General features: G+C 32.7%; 2 protein-coding genes across 2 annotated transcripts; both read left to right on the forward strand.

Annotated features, from left to right (window-relative positions):
* The first annotated feature begins 1,142 nt into the window (after window positions 1-1,142).
* LOC111434917 (terpene synthase 10-like) lies at window positions 1,143-8,801 on the forward strand. Its single transcript, XM_023072244.1, has 8 exons — window positions 1,143-1,321; window positions 6,533-6,647; window positions 6,746-7,028; window positions 7,129-7,504; window positions 7,621-7,839; window positions 7,919-8,057; window positions 8,167-8,415; window positions 8,508-8,801. The coding sequence occupies exons 1-8, from the start codon at window positions 1,143-1,145 to the stop codon at window positions 8,799-8,801; spliced, it is 1,854 nt and encodes a 617-aa protein (XP_022928012.1).
* A 9,228-nt stretch (window positions 8,802-18,029) lies between these two features.
* LOC111434918 (terpene synthase 10-like) lies at window positions 18,030-20,573 on the forward strand. The gene is made up of 7 exons (XM_023072245.1): window positions 18,030-18,303; window positions 18,393-18,675; window positions 18,781-19,156; window positions 19,324-19,542; window positions 19,692-19,830; window positions 19,934-20,182; window positions 20,280-20,573. Exons 1-7 carry the CDS (start codon window positions 18,079-18,081, stop codon window positions 20,571-20,573), a joined length of 1,785 nt encoding a protein of 594 aa, XP_022928013.1. The 5' UTR covers window positions 18,030-18,078.
* Window positions 20,574-21,053: the final 480 nt, after the last annotated feature.

The raw sequence follows: 21,053 nt of genomic DNA on the forward strand, positions 1-21,053 counted from the left end.
AAAAAAAAAAAAAAAAAAAAAAAAAAAAAAAAAAAAAAAAAAAAAAAAAAAAAAAAAAAAAAAACTATTCTCTTGAAGAATTTTCAGACAAGACACCGCTAAGGACGTATAAATCTTTAACTAACATATATGCATCTCGTAAATTTGCTATTAATGTTTCAAACCTTATAAATTACGAAGAAGCAACTAAAAACAAGAGTGGTAGAAAACCATAATAACAGAGATTTAGACAATTGAGATGATTGATTTACCAAATGAAAAAAAAAAAATTGCAATTAACTTGAAAATGTGTTCCAGACAAAATTTGAACCAAATGAAAGTATAAAAAAGCATAAGGCTTATTTTGTGGTTAAAGGGTACGTGCAACAACAAGGTGTAGATTTTGAAGAAACTTTTTTTTTCGAGTAGTTCACTTAGAAATTGTAAGAACTGTTCGAGCATCAGCAACAGAATTGCGATGACCTCTTTATCTGTTTGTTGTCAAGTCTACATTTCTTAATGGAGATTTACAAGAAGAGATATATGTAGCACAAACAGAGGATTTATAAAGAAAGATAAATAAACAAAAATATACAAGTTGAGAAAGACATTATAAGGATTAAAGCAAGTCCCTCGAGCTTGGTGTAGCAAGATTGATGGGTATTTTGAAGAAAAATGTTACATGAAAAGTGAGAATTGAGAATGAGTCTAGTTTGCATGTGAAGAGGAAAGGTAAAAGTGGTTTCATCATTATTTGCCTCTTTATTGACAATATCATTTATTCTAGCTCTTCTAACTATCTTTTAGATAAATTACGTCTCAAGTGGTGAGTGAATTTGAGATGTCAAATATGGGTTTAATCCATTATTTTCTTGGTATTGAAGCATATCAAGTTTCAGATGAAATTTTTATTTCCCAAAAGAAACTTGTGAAAGATATTATGAGTAAACTTAGCACGCTTAATTGTAAGCCTACAACCACACCCACAAATATTAATGAGAAAATTACAACATGAAGATAGGATACAAATGACAGATACTAGATGGTTTAGAAGCTTGGCTGGCGGATTGATTTACTTAATGCACAATCCGACGTTGCATTTCCTAGGGGTGTTATTTCCAAACTTAAATAACAGCCTCAAAAGTTCATTATGGAGCAGCAAAATGGCCTTACTTTATGCAGCCAAAACCATGGAGTATGAAACTTGGCATTCTAAATCTTCTGATTTCAAATTATATGGGTTTACGGATAGTGATTGGACAAGATCAATAGATGGTAAACGGAGTATTTCAGCCAATATTTTCACTCTAGGATCGGGAGTTATCACCTGGAGATCAAAAAAGTAAGCAACAATGGCGTTGTCAACTTCATATGCAAAATATATTGCAACAGATCCAAGAGCGTGTCAAGCCATTTAGTTAAAAGAGTGTTAGTTGATCTACAACAAAATCATAAAGCATTTCATTTATGTTTTCATTTTTGTACTCAGGTTTCTTTTAAATTTCTTTTCACTGTCATGAGCTAAGTTCCCTTAGCAACATTTGGCTGGAAAAACATATTGTGTTTTAGCTATGTTATAGTATCACTTTGATCTCTTATAATTATCTATTACTTACTTTTATATTGCCAAGATTCAAAATGACAAATGTAAATTCTGTGTCAATCTCTTGCTACTAGTTTTGTTCGTCCACAGATGATGAACCCTAGAAGAAGGCACTCTGAAGCAACTAAGTGGATTCTAAGGTATCTAATTGCTTCCAATTATGCTAGACAAACAAATTCAATCATCTTACGACTAATTATATGGTTATATGGATTCAGATTATTGAGAGTAGTCCCACGTTATTAGCTAATTAAGAGCAAAATCATGGTTTATAAGTAAGGAACACCGTTTCTAGTGAGTCGTTTTGGGGAAACTAAAAGTAAAGTCATAATAATTAATGCTCAAAGTGAACATTATCATACTATTATGGAGTTCGTGATTCTTAATATTTTATCAGAGTCATGTCTTTAATTTAGCCATGTCAATAAAATCCTCAAGTGTCGAAAAAAAAAAGTTGTGGGTCACGAAGGTGTAGTCAAAGGTGACTTAAGCATCGAACAAATGTTATACTTTGTTCGAGGGTTCCAGAAGAGGAGTTGAGTCTCGATTAAGGGGAGGTTATTCGAGAGCTCCAGAGAAGGAGGTATTAGGGGAAACTCTATGGTGTTTTTTGTTCTAGGATAGGATGGTTGCGGATTATTGAGGAAAGTAGTCCTACATTGGCTAAGAGAAAAATCACGAGTATATAAGTAAGGAACAACATCTCCAACTGTATGAGGCCTTTTCGAGAAACTAAAAGTAAAATCTTGAGAGCTTGTGCTCAAAGTGGATAATATCATACCACAGTGGAGATTGGTGAATTTTAACAAATTTTTCAATGCATGACTACCACATTCCATGATTCCAATATCATGTTTAATATTCCGTTTTAAACAAGTCGAGCTTATTTATTCACAAGGTAAAATTGAAGTCTTAAAAATAAAACGTTTAATTAAAACATAATACTATGCAAATAACGAAGAAGAGAAATCGTGTACAACTGTACGATAGAGAACAATAAATACATGTGTGGTTCTCTTGTCAAACAAGGTGGACGGCATAAAAAGGACATTGGCTTGGACCACAAAAAAAAAAAAGGACATTGGCTCAATTTTGTCTCCCAACCTTTTTGGTGTTCATAATGAAGGTGTTAATCAAACCCTCTAACCAATCTAAAAAAAAGAGTACATAATCATTGATCGGTTGATAGAATGAGCTAGTCGTAGTTAATCTTATTTACCCTATCAACAATTTTATAAGGGATGAAGGTGATAACGATGCCAGAGAGGAAGAAAATAAAGATTAGACTTGCTCTCAGCTGCATTAGATGAAGCATGAAGCACAAATCCAACTTGAGACTAATGAGAAATAAAAAGAACAACAAACCAATATTGACAACTTGAGATTGGGTGGACTTTGATCCTCTGATTCTTTCAAGAAGGATAGTTTCGTAATTATTCATATCTTTAGGGGTAATTTGATAATTTGCCACTTTCATAATATTTTTTTATTATTATTTTTTTAAGATCCATATTTTTCCCTCTCGACAAGGAATCAAAAATCCAGAAATTTCTTTAGAAATTGGAAAAACGATAGTCATTTTTGCTTATATTTTCATTTCCAATACTTCTTCAAAGGTCTTTAAAATCCAAAAATTCATTGTTTGAATATATTCCTTGAATCTTTCAAATTACTTTTAATCTTACTCCGTAGTGTTAAATGGGGACCTCGGTGTTACATGGGGTATCCCTCCTCACACAGACTCGATTCGCCTTAACGCCTATCCTCTTCTCTACTAAAGAGCCTGCCTTCGATCCCCATTTCCATCACCTTTGTTCCGAATTTTGTTTGAGTAATCAAAATTCTACAACTTATAACCATTTTGCTATTTATAGGGTTATTTATTTATTTTTTATTGTATATTTTTCTATTAACCACTAAAATAAAAAAAAATAAAAAAAATAAAAAGTACTCACTTACCCACTAAACGTCTAACTCTTTACAAAAAAAATGTTAAATATCATTTTTCTCCCCCCCCCCCCTAAAGTTTTTTTGCCTCTCAGGCAAATCATCTGTTAGTAGTAAGTGTTCAAGTCATTCAGTTGAGGGTATTATGTTTAACTGGGTATTAATATTAGGAAGAAAGTAGTTGTCGTTGGAATATAATATTATGTGTAACGGCCCAAGCCCACCGCTATCAGTTTGGTTGGAAGAATTGCTTTATGTATGATGACATGCTCAGTGATCCCTGTACGTGTCATGTTGTGATATGTTTTGATATGTGATATTATGTTATATTACGCTATATGATATGCCAAATAATATCATGTGTAATGGCCCAAGCCTATTGCTAGTAGATATAGTCCTTTTTGGGCTTACGTTCAAGGTTTTTAAAATGTGTTTGTTAGGGAAAGGTTTCCACACCCTTGTAAAAGGTATTTCGTTATCCTCCCCGACCAATGTGGGATCTTACTATCCACCCATTTTCAGGGCCCAACGTTCTCACTGACACTCGTTCCTTTCTTCAATCGATGTGAGACCCCCACCAAATCCACTCCCCTTCGAGGCCCCAACGTCCTTATTGGCACACCGCCTCGTGTCTACCCCCCTTTCGGGGAACAACCTCTTTGATGGCACATTGCCCAGTGTCTGTCTCTGATACCTTTTGTAATGGCCCAAGCCCACCGCTAGCAGATATTTTGTCCTCTTTTGGCATTCCCTTTCGGGCTTACCCTCAAGGTTTTTAAAATGCGTATGCTAGAAAAAGGTTTCCACACCCTTATAAAGGGTGTTTCGCTCTCCTCTCCAACCGATGTGGGGTCTTACATTATGGTATAGATAAAATGTCATGTTATGTAACGATATGCTATGACATGTCATGATATGTTTTGAAATAAGGAAATCTATGATGCACAACCTCCATGTGCCATGTTTTTTAAGCTATGTTATGTATGAAATGATGTATAAGAATGATGTGCGCTTGCTTGATTGCAAGATTTAATATGTTATGAAAGAATGGAGATTGTCTTGCATCATTTATTATGGCGTGATTGATGGAGTATAAGGACCTCATGCATTATTCACGTGCATCAAGATACTTCCCTGTTATGTTATGTTAGTATAGACGTGTACCTTTGATATTAATGTTTGCCATGATATCATGCGAGTCTTTCTTTCTGTGGTGTCCGGTGACACGTCAGTGCATTTAGTCTGATGAAGCCATACCTAGGGTATGTATACAAGTCTACCTAGTGGGTTCATGTGTGGGTTGTGTGTGGGGAAGTACTTAACATCCAACTGTGTCCGAGCTAGAAAAAGCTCAAGGTCATGCTATGTTGTTTTAAATGATAGGTCTCAGTGTGTTGCATGTGTCTGCATTTCACGACTTCAATAGTGAGGTCACTTACTGAGTATTTCTTAAAATACTGAAGTCATGCGCTACTAAAACCACGGAATCGGTGTTAGGGTAGTTGCATTTCATTTTATTTTATAGCCTTAGGTTAGATTAGGACAATGTTTTGTTTTCTAGTTTTTGATATATTGTTTATTCCCGTTTCTTATATGTTTTTGGGACAGAGAGGTTAGTGAAGAGATGTGGGTAAGTTTTATTTATTTATTTTTTTAAGTAATCATTTTTAATTATTTATTTATTGATTATTATTATTATTATTTTGACGTATATTATTTTGATTTGTTTATTTATTTTTATTTTTTGGGCTATTACATGACGTGACAGTGTTTTAAGATGAAATTTATGTTTTATGATAAAGTCTAAATGTTTATTTTCGCATAAAAATGATTACGCTATGATAACGATAACGACTTTGGATAAGTAAAAATCTAGAGTCGTTACAAATTCTTTATAGCACGATATTTAGTGTCTCCTCCACTAATCAATTCATTCTAACAATTCTAACATTCCATTTTTCCTCATCAATATTTTGAGGAGTCTTTGTAGGCTTCAAAGAAAATAAAAACATTCAAAGTATCTCCATAATATATTCAAATGTTAAACGTGTGATAATTTGTGAGTATCCGAATATGAAATATTTATAGAATAATTATATATATATATATATATATATATATATAAAATCACAATATATACTTAAATTAATAAATAAATATTTTGTACGTCTCAAATAAATTTAAATGCTTATTATTTTATTACATTCAAATAAATTTAATGGTTTATGTGATGGAGAATGGGCAGAAGAATTTGGACATGTTTTAGTTGCCATTTTATTATAACTTTTTTAAAAAATAAAAAATAAATTTTTTTTATGGCCATTCGTTGGGTGATGCCGAAAACATGAATGTGATTCTAATAACTTTAAACTGACACGTTTTTTTCCTTTTTAATTGTTTCTATAGTAAGAGTATTAAATTTTATTTTTTTAATAAAAATAAAATGTAGTTTCAAATATTTAATTAACATAAATTCATTTTTAAGAGTCAAATAAATAATAAAAAAATTACAAAATTAAATAAATATATGCATATATAATTATATCGTACGTTGAAAAAAACATTTTTTTAAAAATTAATAATAAACTAGAGTTGATTCAGCTCAACTCAATCTAATTTTAACCTAACAAATGAATCAATTTAGAGTTTAACTCAAATTGTATAGATTGGATTAGATTGGTCGAGTTTTTTGAATCAATTTAGAGTTTAACTCAAATTGTATAGATTGGATTAGATTGGTCGAGTTTTTTGAGTTACCGAATATTTATTTATTTATTTGGAAGATCTCACGTTTAAAAATGAGAAATTTAATGTATAAAAGGAATACACTTCTTTCACCTTGCACACCAACAAACTATTGAGTCATAAAGGAATTGGGAGAGATTTGTTTGGCACATATATATGACAATGTGCCTTCTTCATTTTCCTCCTCTTTCCTTTCATGTCCAAACATAATCCTTCTTCTCATTCTAACTTCTATGCTTTTTTTTTCCAAATTCTTAGGGTATCGACGTTGGATAGAAAAGCTTACGAAAATGTTGTTGATCGGAAAACGGCAAATTACAAACCTTCTATTTGGAAGCATGAATTTGTTGACTCGTTAACGAGTGAATTCACGGTAATGTGTTGGGCTAATTTATTTTTTATTTTATCAATATCTTTTCTCAAACTATTTTTCACTTATTTACCCACAACAAATTCCTTATTTAATTTCAGGAAGAGAAGAGTTTAAATAGAAGAGATATTCTAAAAAGTACGGTGAAAATGATGCTCAACAGAGAATTATTATTGAATGGAGATAGTTTAAGACAATTGGAGCTAGTCGACCAACTACAAAGGTTGGGATTGTCATATCACTTTCAAATAGAAATAAATCAAATATTAGAGAATATGAATGAAAAGTTCCAGAACCGAAAGGATTTAGAGTGGAACAACGACTTATATGCCACGTCTCTTCATTTTAGGATTTTAAGGCAACATGGCTATTACATCCCTCAAGGTAACCCATTTCATTTTAAAACTCAATTTTGTTGTTTTTTTTCCTCTTTTTATATTTGGTTTTGTCAAATAATATTTTTTTTTGTATCGATTAAACGCAGAGGTCTTCAAAAAGTTCAAGGATGAGTTTGAAAGTTTTAATAGTATTTGTGAAGAGAAAGCTAAGAGAATGTTATCCTTATACGAAGCTTCCTTCTTAGCAATGGAAGGTGAAAGCTTTTTGGATGATGTGAGACGTTTTGCCATCGAGCATCTATCAAAGTACCTTAAATCAAGTGGTAATGAAATAATTTGTACAATGATAAGGCATGCTCTAGAGCTCCCACTTCATTGGAGAATGCCAAGATTGGAGGCTAGATGGTTCATTGATGTGTATCAAAGAAAACCCGAAACAAACCTCGTGTTGTTGGACTTGGCCGCGTTAGACTTCAATATTGTCCAATCCACACATCAAGATGACCTGAAATATGCCTCTAGGTATATTTGATATATATATATATATATATCTATATTTTTTTTATTGGTGTGTCTCCTAATTCTTTCTTAAACGTTGAATCTAATATATTGTAATGGTTATTTTGGTATGTATGAAGGTGGTGGAAGAGCATTGAGCTCGGACAAAAACTCGACTTTGCAAGGGATAGATTGATGGCAAATTTCTTTTGGTCCGTGGGAATGGGATGCGAACCCCATCTTGGATATCTTAGAAGAATGTGTACAAAAATTGGTTCATTTATAACAATAATTGACGATATTTATGATGTGCATGGAACTTTGGACGAACTCAAACTCTTTACCAATACTGTCGAGAGGTAATTTTATAAAGGCAAACCATATGGGTTCAAAGTTTCATTTTTTCTACCAAATTAATCTTGCATTTGATACTTTCAGATGGGATATTGGTGCGATCGATTCATTGCCTACCTACATGAAAATATGTTTTATTGCTCTTCACAATACAATCAATGATATGACGTTCAATGCAGTTAAGAATCATGGAATAAATGTCATTCAATATTTAAGAAAAATGGTAAATATTTTCTATTCGATTTAATTTTATGTTAATCCAATTTTTTTTTTTATTGGACAAATATATTCTTATTAAATCTTAACTCTTTTTTACATTTAAAATCTTATAGTGGATAGATTTATGCAAAGCTTTCTTGATAGAGGCAAAGTGGTACTACACCAATTATAAACCAACATTCCAAGAGTATTTAGACAATGCATGGATCTCAGTCTCGGGATCTCTTATTCTCGTTCATGCTTACATCTTTGCCACAAACTCAATAATGAAAGAGACTTTGGAATTCTTGGTAGACTATCCTGATATAATTCGACATTCATCCATGATCTTTCGCCTTACCAATGACTTAGCTTCATCAACGGTATTTCTTTAAGTATTCTTGTATGCTATTAGTTCCTTAATTTTCAAAGATGCGAACCAATAATATTAACAATGAAGTTTTTTAAACCATAGGATGAAGCAGAAAGAGGTGAAGTCATTACATCCATCCAATGTTACATGAATGACACAGGTGCCTCCGAACATGAAGCGCGGAGATATATAAAGGAGTTGATTATTGGGTCGTGGAAGAAAATGAATGAAATTCAAACTTTGAATTCTTCACCATTCATCTCTAAAGATTTCATTGAAATTGCTTTAAATCTCGCTAGAATATCTCAAACAGTCTACCAACATAGAGATGGGCACACCATTGAAGACCATGAAACCAAGGATCGTGTATTAACTTTATTCATCAAGCCTGCTTAGAATCATAGACAACAAATAATTTTATTATAGAATGTATTATCTTTATTCATCAACCTTCATAAATGCTTTGGATATGCATACCCTTAGACCACATCTTTACAACTTGTGCACACTCGTCTCGTCCACACACCTCAAGTTCCATAAAAAAATATTAAAAAAAAAAAGTAAAGTAATAGGGGTGAATATAAAAATACTCAATAAATAACCTATTTACCGGCTCTTAATTGTCCATCATTCAGCTTATATTATTCATAAATCTTATTTCATATCTAAAGCCACGTGGATAAGTCATAAATTTCTCAAAAAATTGAAATTATGGGTCAATCTAGTTCATTAAAGCACATCGATTCTTGAATCTAGCTCGTAAGAGTTTATTATTTCTCATAGTTAGCTCAATTCATAGCTTACTTATTTCTAATAATCTAGCTCCTCTTTGAGCTCATTTCATTTCTTACAATCTAGCTAGCTCATTTCATTCCTTTCATTAGTAACTCCCGAGCCCAACAAAAATTAATTACCCAATTTTTTTTTTTTTAAAGCTTTGACTTAGAAGAAAATTGAAGTCTTTGAGGCAAAATTTTAATGGAATAAGAGGTAAGAATTTCAAACTTTTAATCTCGATTTTAGTTTCTTGAAGTTTTAGGTTATAGATTTAGATTTTTATACTCGAAAGGATTTTGAAACAATCTCAAAGACTCAAATAAAATTTAAATAAGTTGTATGAATTTTAAAAAGTAATTGAAAAACAAAAATTAAGGAAAATAGGGCAAAAGTATCGTTTTCCAATTTGTACATGTACCAGATTTTTAATTTCTTATAGATAATGGATACGTACATACCCAACAAGGGAAAAATGACAAATATATATATATATATATATATATATATATATTTATATATAGAAAAGTTTTGGACTTTTTAGAAAAATAATAATAATAAATTTTAAAAATGAAAAATTACAAAAATGTCCCTAGAGTTTGAAATATTTACTATTATGCCACTGCTTAAAAAAATCACATTCACTACGATGATTGTCTCAACAAAATCCATGAAATCTCAAAATCAAACATTGGATCTTTTTCAAAATTGGACAGCCTCTAGAAGACACACAACTCATTGAATCCAAAAACTGTAATTCAAATCGATGTCTCTAAGCCTCTCGTCGGAGAATGTTTTTTTCAGTGAAATATCTAGAAAATTTAATTTCAAATTCATGGTAGTTCTTGAGGCTTTAAGGTCGATGGAAACTCCCTCTATGAACTATGAAGTATGGGCAACCATTTGGAACACGAATCAAGCGACACCAAGTCCTCAATTAAGAGTTCCAGCATTTTCGTTTTTGAGTTTTCTTTTCTTGAATTTCTTTTAAATTTAGGAGTCATGTGATTCATCAATTCTCTTCGAACTTATTTCTCCACCTTCTACGCAGGATTGCCCACAACTTGGTGAAGGCAAGCGTCCAAAGTACCTCTAACCCAAATGCTCAATACGACCGCTATTGATAAAGCTTGAAGAAAACTTGAAAAATTTAATCGGAGGCTACACGTAAATTTGTCAAATAAGGCCTATCCAATGTGGTTTTTGCACCATAAAAGAATAATTTTTGCAAAAAACGGTGAAGGGAGTTGAGCTCAGGAATACTGAATTGAAGAAAAACGTATTCGAGTAAGTTTTTAGGGTAAAATTTAAATCCTTACTTTTAGTCATTCTTGTTAAAATTTGAGCATTACTTAAGCTTTAACGGAATGAAACAATCATTTTTCATGAAGGACACGAAGCCTAGTAAGGTATAGGTTGAACTACCCAAAAGGATCGACGTTCTGTGCTTTGGTCGACTTGCAGGCCAAGACTTTGACCCCAAAATTAGCCACGATCACATCAGTTCATTCATCTAAAACTATTTCTTGAATTCTTGAACTTGAGGAAAGTATAAAGAGTGAAAAAATAATCGTGGCCTAAGAATATCTCAAATGCCCTAACCAATCAAATGTGGTTTTTGGTTTACTCCAACAAAGAATCATGTTTTTCGTCAATTTTGTGAGGTTATATAACACGTTACCGTCACCTCAAGGTAAGAAACTTGTCTCTAACTCTTCCTTGATGTACCACCATTAACTTTCATGAGGAAGGCGAGAGGAAAAAATGTACAGCATGAAGTTGTTGAGCTTGATGTTTAGATGGTGACACTAACGACAAAGACATCTTCTTTCCCTGTTGGAGGAAGAAGACCATGACGTGGTTGGTTCAATAAAACTGGCTACGGTAGCCCAAAATAGACCCTCCCTAATTTTTCATCAAATTAAATCCCTCCTAGATCAATTCTCATATAATTTTCAAAAGTTCTAGAAACTAGATATTCTAGCGAGCCTGCCAAAGAAAATTTGGAATAATTCGGATGTTAGAAGCTCAAGAACCAAGGCCCCAAACATTGATCAAAAGGTAAGTAGCCAATTCTATCTTTTTGTACCAAATATTTCTAGGAATAATTTGGAATTTGAAATAAACCTTGAGTTAAAGGATTATGGGACAAATAAGTTAAGAACCTTTACCGAGTGTTTTGCTAGAAAATCAAGTAACGTTAAAATAACCCACTAAATAAACTCTGCTTCTAATAAAATTTTAATTCAAGCATATTATGATATATTAAGGTTTTATATGAAATTTAGTGGTCATTGAACATGGTGAAGAAGCTAAACTGAGTAATAGCGCAAAGTGACCATAATAACTCTAAGGTAATTTACCTATGGTTCACGACCTTAATGACCTCCGAACGAGATGAAACTTTATACATGACTCTAAATTATAATGTTTTAATAGAGTAGTAAATTTTCATGACCATTGGGCCATGATTGAGGCTCAAACCATGATTTAGGAGGAAAAAATACCATATTGCCCCTATTAACTAAGACGGATTTTAAGAACCTAAGTACTCCCTTTGGTCATGCTATCCGTAAGACTTCCTTATATGATACTCCAAGTACTTACGGCACGAATATAACCATGAAAATGCTTAGTTTACTTTTAAGGCTATACATGTGCTGAATAGGTACGTTATAAGGTTTAAGTATACGTGGGGGCTATTAATGAACTATACACTAAGAACAATACCCTATAACCATACATGCCTTTACTCATGCCATAAACTTACGATAACTCAAGTATGCTAGGCATTATGCCACTGAACCCGAAGTGACCATGACCTCCTGCCACGCAGTGCATTATTAGACCATGATTCTTTTTCTAAGAGGGATGACCTGCACAATGTCTTAAGAGCAGGATATTATGATAAACCTCATGTTTCTCTCACCTTGATGAGATTGCTGTCATTTCTTATTAGCAGGATGTCATGATCATGTTTTGCACCAACCATGTGACCACATCGGTCTTTCATGGGAGTAATCTAGAACACTTTACGGGTAGCTACCAAGTTGACCATATGCCATGAGCCAAGCCAAGTCATATGTTAGATCCTTGGTTACTTAAGAAGAGGCTTTATACAATTAAGTATCTAAAAGTAGGCAACTGAATCTTTGTACTCATTACATGTTTTCATATTTTGCATAAATCAACCACTTAGCTTCCAAATTTTCTTCATTTTGTGCCTAAACTTTGTGTATAAAAACTCTATTTTGATTTAATGAAAAAATATGTGTACTTATAATTTTAAATGCCTTATTTTTTTGTACATTAGGATTGGAGGACAGAGTTCCGGTGATCACCAAGAGTTATGAGTTTATGAGTTTTCGTTCCAAGACTAAATTTTTTGAAAACTAGATTAAAACTCTATAATTTTGGCGAAGGAACCAAGGATAAACGTGTTGCACATGAGACTTGAAGGAGTATGCTGCATGAAGGAGTACGAAAACTTACTGAGGCATGGTTCAAACCTAGGATCAAGAGGTCGAGAGCACCAATCCAAGTACACCACATGTCAAGTGTGAATACCCATCCAGAGTTGTTGAAGAATAAATAATAAAAAATAATTATAAAATTAAATAAATATAGATAAATATATGTATATATAATTTTATCTTAAACAAGAATTTATATTTTAAAATCAACAAAAAAAAATTAAATAAATATAGATAAATATATGTATATATAATTTTATCTTAAACAAGAATTTATATTTTAAAATCAACAAAATTGGAGTTTATTTTGTTGGATCCAATCTAGTGTAAGGAAAACTCATGAACCAACCAAATTCATAAAATTTTGATTTATTTAGACCCAACCCAACCCAAATCATACAAATTTGGTTGAATTAGTAGAGTATTTCAGGTCATCGAATTTTTTGAACACTTCTATTGAGGTACGTCCCCATTCTAATTCCAACACTAATGGTCTATAAAGGGCATTACACTTTTAGAGGCATCATTATTGGATTTCTGTCACAAAGGTATAGGTGGTGAACCCTAAATGGGTTCGTAATGTCATGCCAAGTTTTAGGAAGAGTGATCCTCATGCCTGCCATCTAATAAGTACCAATTTGGTCTCTTGTCCATCATGTGGACTAGTTTATAAAAAATCAATGAGCAACCTTGGTTATAATCTTGGTACTAATCTAAGAATAGTAAAGTCTAAGACGTTCTTATGCTATGTGGTACTTAGCTCGATCGCTTATGGACTTCTAATGATTCATGCAAATTCATTATCTTCTACTTTGAGTCTAGCATGCATTCTACAATCTTATTCTAGCTTAAAACAACTTAAGTGATACAAATCTTGTATCAAGAATCAACTAAGTTTAGACATGCTAGCAAGAAATTAGACGTGCAAATACGAAGGTTTAGCATACAGACCTTAATTATAGTTAGAGTAATATATCCAATCATCTCATATCATGCTTAGCCGAAACAAATAAACCAATCAAGCTCGGGTTCATATTGACATATAGGGTAAAATGAATTAATTGGAGTTCATAAATTTTTATTCAAGTCTCCAAACATGAACATTTATATTATACAAGTTCATATTCAAGGTTTTAAAGCCATACAAGATGGTTTCGCGCAAGTATTTTTTAAGGAAAGTTTAAGATGGTAACCTACATATTTGAACATGTTAGTGGACTCCGTTTCTTGAGCTTTCCAAACTCAAAATTTTTCAAGGAAAAAAAATTGTGAGGTTCTACAATAAGTACAGAACAAGGAATCAAAGAAAATTTTATAAGAGCCAATTAAAAGGTTAAAATAAAAGGTGATCCAAAAAAATTCAAAGGGTGGTCGGTTCAATTAAATCGGTCACATCATCATCTTCAACCTCTAGTCAAGGGGTTGACATGCGACAGTGGTCATTTACCTCTAAAAATAGAACTCGACAGCATGTTTCAATTACTATTTCAAGTTGGTTTGCTTCCTTGAACTTGTAGATTGATCATCCATAAAGCTCTACGTTCAACCTTCACAAATTTTAGTTCATTATACAAATAGTTAATGATCGAGGAAGAGGTCTCACTCACCTGCCATCTTTAAGAATTTATGTTATTCTTCCTCTCGATTTAGAGATTTTTATACCTATACTCCTTTTGATTCTTTATACAGAGTTGTAGGTTTCTTTTCCTAAAACTAAAGGATTGAGTATCGAGAAAGAATTTGTCCATCAAAGATATTACGTTATGGGTTCAAATTTTAAGAAAAAGTCAACCTTATTGAGTAGAACAATCAAGAGTTTTTCAGCTCCCGATTCTTTCATCTAATTTTCTCCTTTCCTTACCCCGAAGTTGTAGGATTAAGTCGCATCAAACGACTTTTAAGTGTGGACCGAGAATTTTGTGATTTACATAAAACGACCAAAATCTTAATAGAAAGCTTTGACCTTCCGAATATCCCAACACAAAAATTGTTCCAAATAAAAAAATCTTTGTTCTAGTGGGTTTCAACATTCCTTTCCTTTACGGAAGTTGTTCCAAATCTTCCTCTTAAAATAACATTGATGAAGATAAACTATTTGTGGGGTTAAAAGCCAATTATAAAATCTGTCAATCTCTTGAGTGAGTAAAAGCTGTACCAATCCTTTTAGACTTATGAACTCAATCCTTTATGACCTTCCTTGATATGTCTTATGCTACTAGTTTTGTTCGTTGACATACGACTAACCCTAAAAAAAGGCACTCGGAAGTAAGTGGATGCTAACGTATGTAACTTCGTCAGAGGATGCTAGACTCATGTACAAACAAACTCAATCCTTGCGTGGATTTAGATTATGTAGGATATTTAGACGGGAGGCTGTTGAGAATTTTGAGAGTAGTCTCACATTATTGGCTAATTAAGATGAATTCGACTTTTCCAACACATCTCAAATTGTATGAGGACTTTTATGGAAATCAAAAGTAAAACCACGAGAGCTTGTACTCAAAGTAGACAATATCTGTGAGACCCCACATTTGTTAGGGAGGAGAATGAAATATTTTTTATAAGGATGTCGAAACATGATTGGGGAAGAGAATGAAACATTTTTTATAAGGATGTCAAAACCTCTCTTGAAGACAGGTTTTAAAAACCTCAAGGGAAGCTCGGAAGGGAAAGCCCAATGAGGAAAATATTTTCTAGTGGTGGGCTTGGGCTCTTGCCCAAAGAGCGGTGGGCTTGGGGCTGTTACAAATGGTATCAAACCCTGACACCCACCAAGTAGATTGAACCCTAAAGGAGGGTGGACACGAGGTAGTGTGCCAGCAAGGACGCTGGCTCTGAAGGGGTGGATTGGGGGGTCCCACATATATTGGACAAGGGAACGAGGATGCTAGGCTCAAAAGGAGGATGAATTGTGAGATCTCACGTTGGTTTGAGAGGAGAACAAAACATTATTCATAGACACCATTTTAAAAACTTTGAGGGAAAACTCAAAAGGAAAAGTCAAAAGAGGACAGTATCTACTAGCGGTGAACTTGAACCCTTACAATATAATACCATTGTGAATGTTCGTGATTCCTAAAAAAAGACCACTGTGAAGAGAATATATTGAATTGGGAAGCTACGCTACAATAACTTATAGCTTTATTAACAATTGAAGCTGAATTCATAGCTCTTTCAAAGGACATTAAACGAGGTTTATGGCTTAAAGGTCTGCTTAAGGATTTCAGAATCAAGCAAAATACAGTCTAAGATTTTTTTGATGTTCATAATGAACATGTCAATCTAAAAAAAGAGTACATAATCATTGATATATGACATGTTTTTAGTTAATATCATTATGGAAAGCATTGTTCTTACCTTCTGTCTCCCCCTTGCAAATAAAACCAAACCTATTGTAATTATTCATATTCATGATTTGGAATCTAAAATCGACACAAAAAAGTCACGATATTCTCCTACAAAATGGTCACGTTACTTACTCCTCTCATATAAAAGTGAAAACTATCTTACAATCTGACACGAAAGTTCTTTCAGGATTTTTTGTTCTTGTTCACGTGTTTCCTAGAAAAATAGTTCGGAGATCCCCCAACATAAATGACTCAAAACACAACATTTTTAACTTTGAAATTCTTAAGATTAAGATACCGAAAAAAAAAAATGTAACTTTTTATATAGATAATAACTTTCAATTCTTTTAAGTCTTTCTTAATCAACCTATCTTCAAGATCACTTTCCTTAAGGTGTGGTTCATGTTTATTTATATACTCTTAGTTAAAGCAATGGGTATCTTGATCACATGCGCTGATTAAAATCCAAAATCCATGAAATTGTACTCTTCAACAAACTGTTCTTCGAACAAGAACATCAACAACTTGACTTCTACCATAAAAGCATAAACTTCTTTTTCTAATGCCAACTTCAAATTCTCACCTAATTTCGTAACATAGTCTCTTTCTTTTTTTGGTAAAAATCTAATTTATTTTTTAAAGTATGGAAGAATCCATAGAATCATTTTTAACAATCCATAGAATGTTGTAAAAAAAAAAAAAAAAAAAATTTCTCACACATGCTCAAAGCCACATGGGTCATTATGATAGATACATGCTCAAAGAGTGTGGTTCACTATGGTAGATGCTAAAAATTTATGAAAAAATTATTAAATTATTATAAATATGTTGACAACCATCCCAAAAACCATTAACCGACTCTTGAAAGTAGGACCTATAAAAAAAAAAAAATTCTTGTGTTCCTTATGGCCATCGGTTTTGTTACGACAAGCAATAACAAGTGTGTGAAAAATTCTAACGGCGATTCATTGAAGACTATGTTGATTTCACCCACTTTGATTATGAAAATTTTGAGCAAGACTAAAATGCTGACAAGAACAAAGAGAAAGTAGTAATGGACAAAGTAATGCCCATTGATATAATGAACTAGTCGTAGTTGACCTTGTTTGCCCTGTCAACAATATTACGATGGATGAAGGTGACATCGATGCAAAGAGAAAGGAGATAATGATTATGACAAGGTTAATTTTGAAAGACCTGCACTCACTTGCGTTAGATGGAAGACAAATTCAACTCGAGGCTAGTGAGAAATAAAATGAACAACAAACTAATATTAATGACTAATTCGAGAATGAAAGTACTCCATGGAATAAGTTTATAATGCAAATATTATTTGTTTCTACCCAGAATATTATTTTTAAAAAATATAACAAAGAAGTGTATATCATAGAAGAGAGATGACTTTGAGCATGTGGTAAATGGTTCTAATGAGATACGTGAGCCTGTCTGGTGGGCTCATGTGTGCATGCGTGGGTTGTATGTAGAGAAGTACTACACATCCAACCTTGAACGGACAGTAGCCTAAGGCATGACATAAAGTTTTAAAATGATATATCCCACCATATAGCATGTGTTTACATTTTCCTGACCGAAGTTACTTATTAAGTATTTTTTACCATACTCAAGCATGCTACTCTTATTTTTCAAGTAAAAGTAAGAAACCCGTGTACGAATAACAGTGTCGCGATGGAAGCCATAAAATCAAGAATATTCGTACTCATATCTTTTTAGTAGCCTTAAATTAGTTCAGTTTAAGTCTAAGGTATTCGTTTATGAAATATTTTAAATGCAAGCTACTTCCACAAAAATTAATATTCCAAAATCATGACACGTGGCCGTTAACTAATGATAAGGTTTATGCGGTGGAGAGTATGGAGGAGGAGAATTAGTGCCACGACTTCATTTTGTTGTAAACTTTTATGGATCATTGATTGGAGATAATATCTACACGTTTTTCTCCTTCTATTTATTTCAAAATCAGAATATTAATTCATAAAAGGAACTGGGAGAGATAATAGCAACACACTTCTTTCACTTTTATGTTATAAAGCAATTGAGAGACATTTGTTTGCTCACAATATGACAATGGGTCTTCTCCATCTTCCTCTTCCGTTCCTCGTCTCTACTCTTACCTCTCCACGAAATCTTTCCTCTCGTCATAACTTTTACGGATCTTTCCAAATGAATAAGCGATCGACTGTCGATACAAAAGTTTATAGTACTTCCGTTGTTCGGCGGTCTGCAAATTACCAACCTTCTATTTGGAAGCATGAGTTTGTTGAATCGCTAACGAGTGAATTCACGGTAATGTGTCGATATAATTTAGTTTGTATATTATGAATATATTTTCTCGAATTGTTTTTCACCTAAACTCACAACAAAGTCATTTTCAGGGAGAGAAAAGTTTAAATAGAAGAGATATGTTAAAAAGAAGAGTGAAAATGATGTTGAACAAAGAATTATTATTGGAGGGAGATAGTTTGAGACAATTGGAGCTAGTCGATGAACTACAACGGTTGGGATTGTCATATCACTTCCAAATAGAAATAAATCAAATCTTGGAGAATATGAATGAAAAGTTCCGAAATGGAAAGGATTTAGAGTGGAACAACAACTTATATGCCACCGCTCTTCATTTTAGGATTTTAAGGCAACATGGCTATTATATCCCCCAAGGTAACTCAATTCTTTTTCAAATTCCATTTCGTTGATTTTTTTTTATTTTTTTATTTTTTTTATATCTGGTTCTCTTAAATAATGTTTCTCTTTGATTATATGTAGAGGTCTTCGAGAAGTTTAATAATGAGTTAGAAAGTTCTAATAGTATTTCCGAAGAGAAAGCTAAGGGAATATTATCCTTATACGAAGCTTCATTTTTAGCAATCGAAGGTGAAGGCTTTTTGGATGAAGCGAGACATTTTTCCATCCAACATCTATCAAAATACCTTAAATCGAGTGGTGATGAAATAGTTTGTACTATGGTAAGGCATGCTCTCGAGCTCCCACTTCATTGGAGAATGCCAAGATTGGAGGTTAGATGGTTCATCAATTTATATCGAAGAAAACCCGAACTAAATCCCGTGTTGTTAGATTTAGCCACATTAGACTTCAATATTGTCCAATCCACACATCAAGATGATCTGAAATATGCCTCTAGGTAATAAGTTTAATTATCAACTTGAAAGGGTTATTTTTAAAAGAAAATATAATCTATCAAGTCTTTCCACAGAGAACTTTTTAAGTTATATTTATACTATTTTTCACCTAATTTTTTTTTAACAATGACCCTAATATAGTGTATTACTTTATTTGGTATATATGAAGGTGGTGGAAGAATACTGAGCTCGGACAAAAACTCGATTTTGCAAGGGATCGATTGGTGACAAATTTCTTTTGGTCGGTGGGAATGGGATGCAAACCTCATCTCGGCTATCTTAGAAGAATGTCCACAAAAATTGCTTCATTAGTAACAATAATTGACGATGTTTATGACGTGCATGGAACTTTGAATGAACTTGAACTCTTCACCGATGTTGTCGAGAGGTAACTTCTACCCATTAAATCGAACCAAATTATAAAAGAAAAAAAAACATGAAAAAAGTTTTACAAAGACAAACCATTTGTGTTCAAAGTTGTCATAATTAATAAAAGAAGGTATTATTTAACAAATGATTATATGTTGATACTTTCAGATGGGATGTTGCCGCAATTGATTCATTGCCTAACTACATGAAGATATGTTTTTTTGCTCTCCATAACACAATCAACGATATGACCTTCGATGCTGTTAAAAATCATGGGGTCAATGTCATTCAATATTTAAGAAAAATGGTAAATATTTTTTCATTCGGTTTAATTTTATGCTAATCGAAATTTTTTCTCGCTAAGATAATTTTATGAAACCCTAACTCCTTCGACATTTAAAATGTTGTAGTGGATAGATTTATGCAAAACGTTCTTGATAGAGGCAAGATGGAACTACACCAATTATAAGCCAACATTTGAAGAGTATTTAGATAATGCATGGATTTCAGTTTCGGGATCTCTTCTTCTCGTTCATGCTTACGTCTTTGCTACAGACTTAATAATGAAAGGGGATTTGGAATACTTGGAACACTATCTTGATATTCTTCGACATTCATCTATGATCTTTCGTCTTACCAATGACTTAGCATCATCATCGGTATTTCTTTTAAAATAAAATTCTTCATGCAATTAATTTCCTAATTTTTGAACATCTAGACCGATAACACTAATATTGAAAATTTTCTAATTCACAGGAAGAAGCAGAGAGAGGCGAAGTTGCTAAGTCTCTCCAATGTTACATGAATGACACAGGTGCCTCTGAACATGAAGCACGAAGATATATAAAGGATTTAATTATCGAGTCGTGGAAGAAATTGAATGAAATTCAAATGTTGAATTATTCTCCATTCATCTCTAGAGATTTCATTGAAATTGCTTTAAATGTCGCTAGAATTTCTCACACAGTTTACCAACATAGAGATGGACACACTGTGGAAGATCAAGAGACCAAGGATCGTGTCTCATCTTTATTCATCAATTCTACATAGAATCATTCATATCAACAATAAATATTATATATTGTTTAATGATGGTTTGTTTAGTAAATTTATGAGAGAAAAAATAGCATATAATAAATTTAAAACTGTAACGTCCAACTTCTAATACATGATTAGATTATGACTGTTCTTACATGCACATTACGAAAATCTTTTGAAGTGTAAAACCCGCCATTATTTTATATTAAACATGCTTGCAAAACAACAAATGAATGAGAAAAATTTATGCCCAAACAAAATTCTATTTGAAGTATCCTATGACTTTTGTAGCAAACATCTAGTAAGTGACTCTATTCCTCCCATTAAGAGATGCAATTTAACACACTCATCACTTTAACTAAGTTGATTATAGTGAAATGTAAAACCTTATAGGCATGTACACAAAACCCACAAAACCCTCCAAGCATGCATCACTTTCATGCACCTAGGCAAGTACATTAGAAAGTCTAAACAAGCTTCAAATTGTCTAAA

The sequence above is a fragment of the Cucurbita moschata genome, unplaced genomic scaffold (genome assembly GCF_002738365.1).
Source record: "Cucurbita moschata cultivar Rifu unplaced genomic scaffold, Cmos_1.0 Cmo_Scf00047, whole genome shotgun sequence".
In the NCBI taxonomy this organism is placed as follows: domain Eukaryota; kingdom Viridiplantae; phylum Streptophyta; class Magnoliopsida; order Cucurbitales; family Cucurbitaceae; genus Cucurbita; species Cucurbita moschata.

What these genes read in the sequence shown, in the direction of transcription:
- LOC111434918 (XM_023072245.1), top strand. Translation starts at nt 18,079, where the DNA reads ATGACAATGGGTCTTCTCCATCTTCCTCTTCCGTTCCTCGTCTCTACT. An exon ending in GATCTGAAATATGCCTCTAG is followed by an intron (nt 19,157 to 19,323) that starts GTAATAAGTTTA and finishes GTATATATGAAG; the next exon opens with GTGGTGGAAGAATACTGAGC. An exon ending in TTCACCGATGTTGTCGAGAG is followed by an intron (nt 19,543 to 19,691) that starts GTAACTTCTACC and finishes TGATACTTTCAG; the next exon opens with ATGGGATGTTGCCGCAATTG.
- LOC111434917 (XM_023072244.1), top strand. Translation starts at nt 1,143, where the DNA reads ATGGCCTTACTTTATGCAGCCAAAACCATGGAGTATGAAACTTGGCAT. An exon ending in ATCACCTGGAGATCAAAAAA is followed by an intron (nt 1,322 to 6,532) that starts GTAAGCAACAAT and finishes CCAAATTCTTAG; the next exon opens with GGTATCGACGTTGGATAGAA. An exon ending in TGGCTATTACATCCCTCAAG is followed by an intron (nt 7,029 to 7,128) that starts GTAACCCATTTC and finishes GATTAAACGCAG; the next exon opens with AGGTCTTCAAAAAGTTCAAG.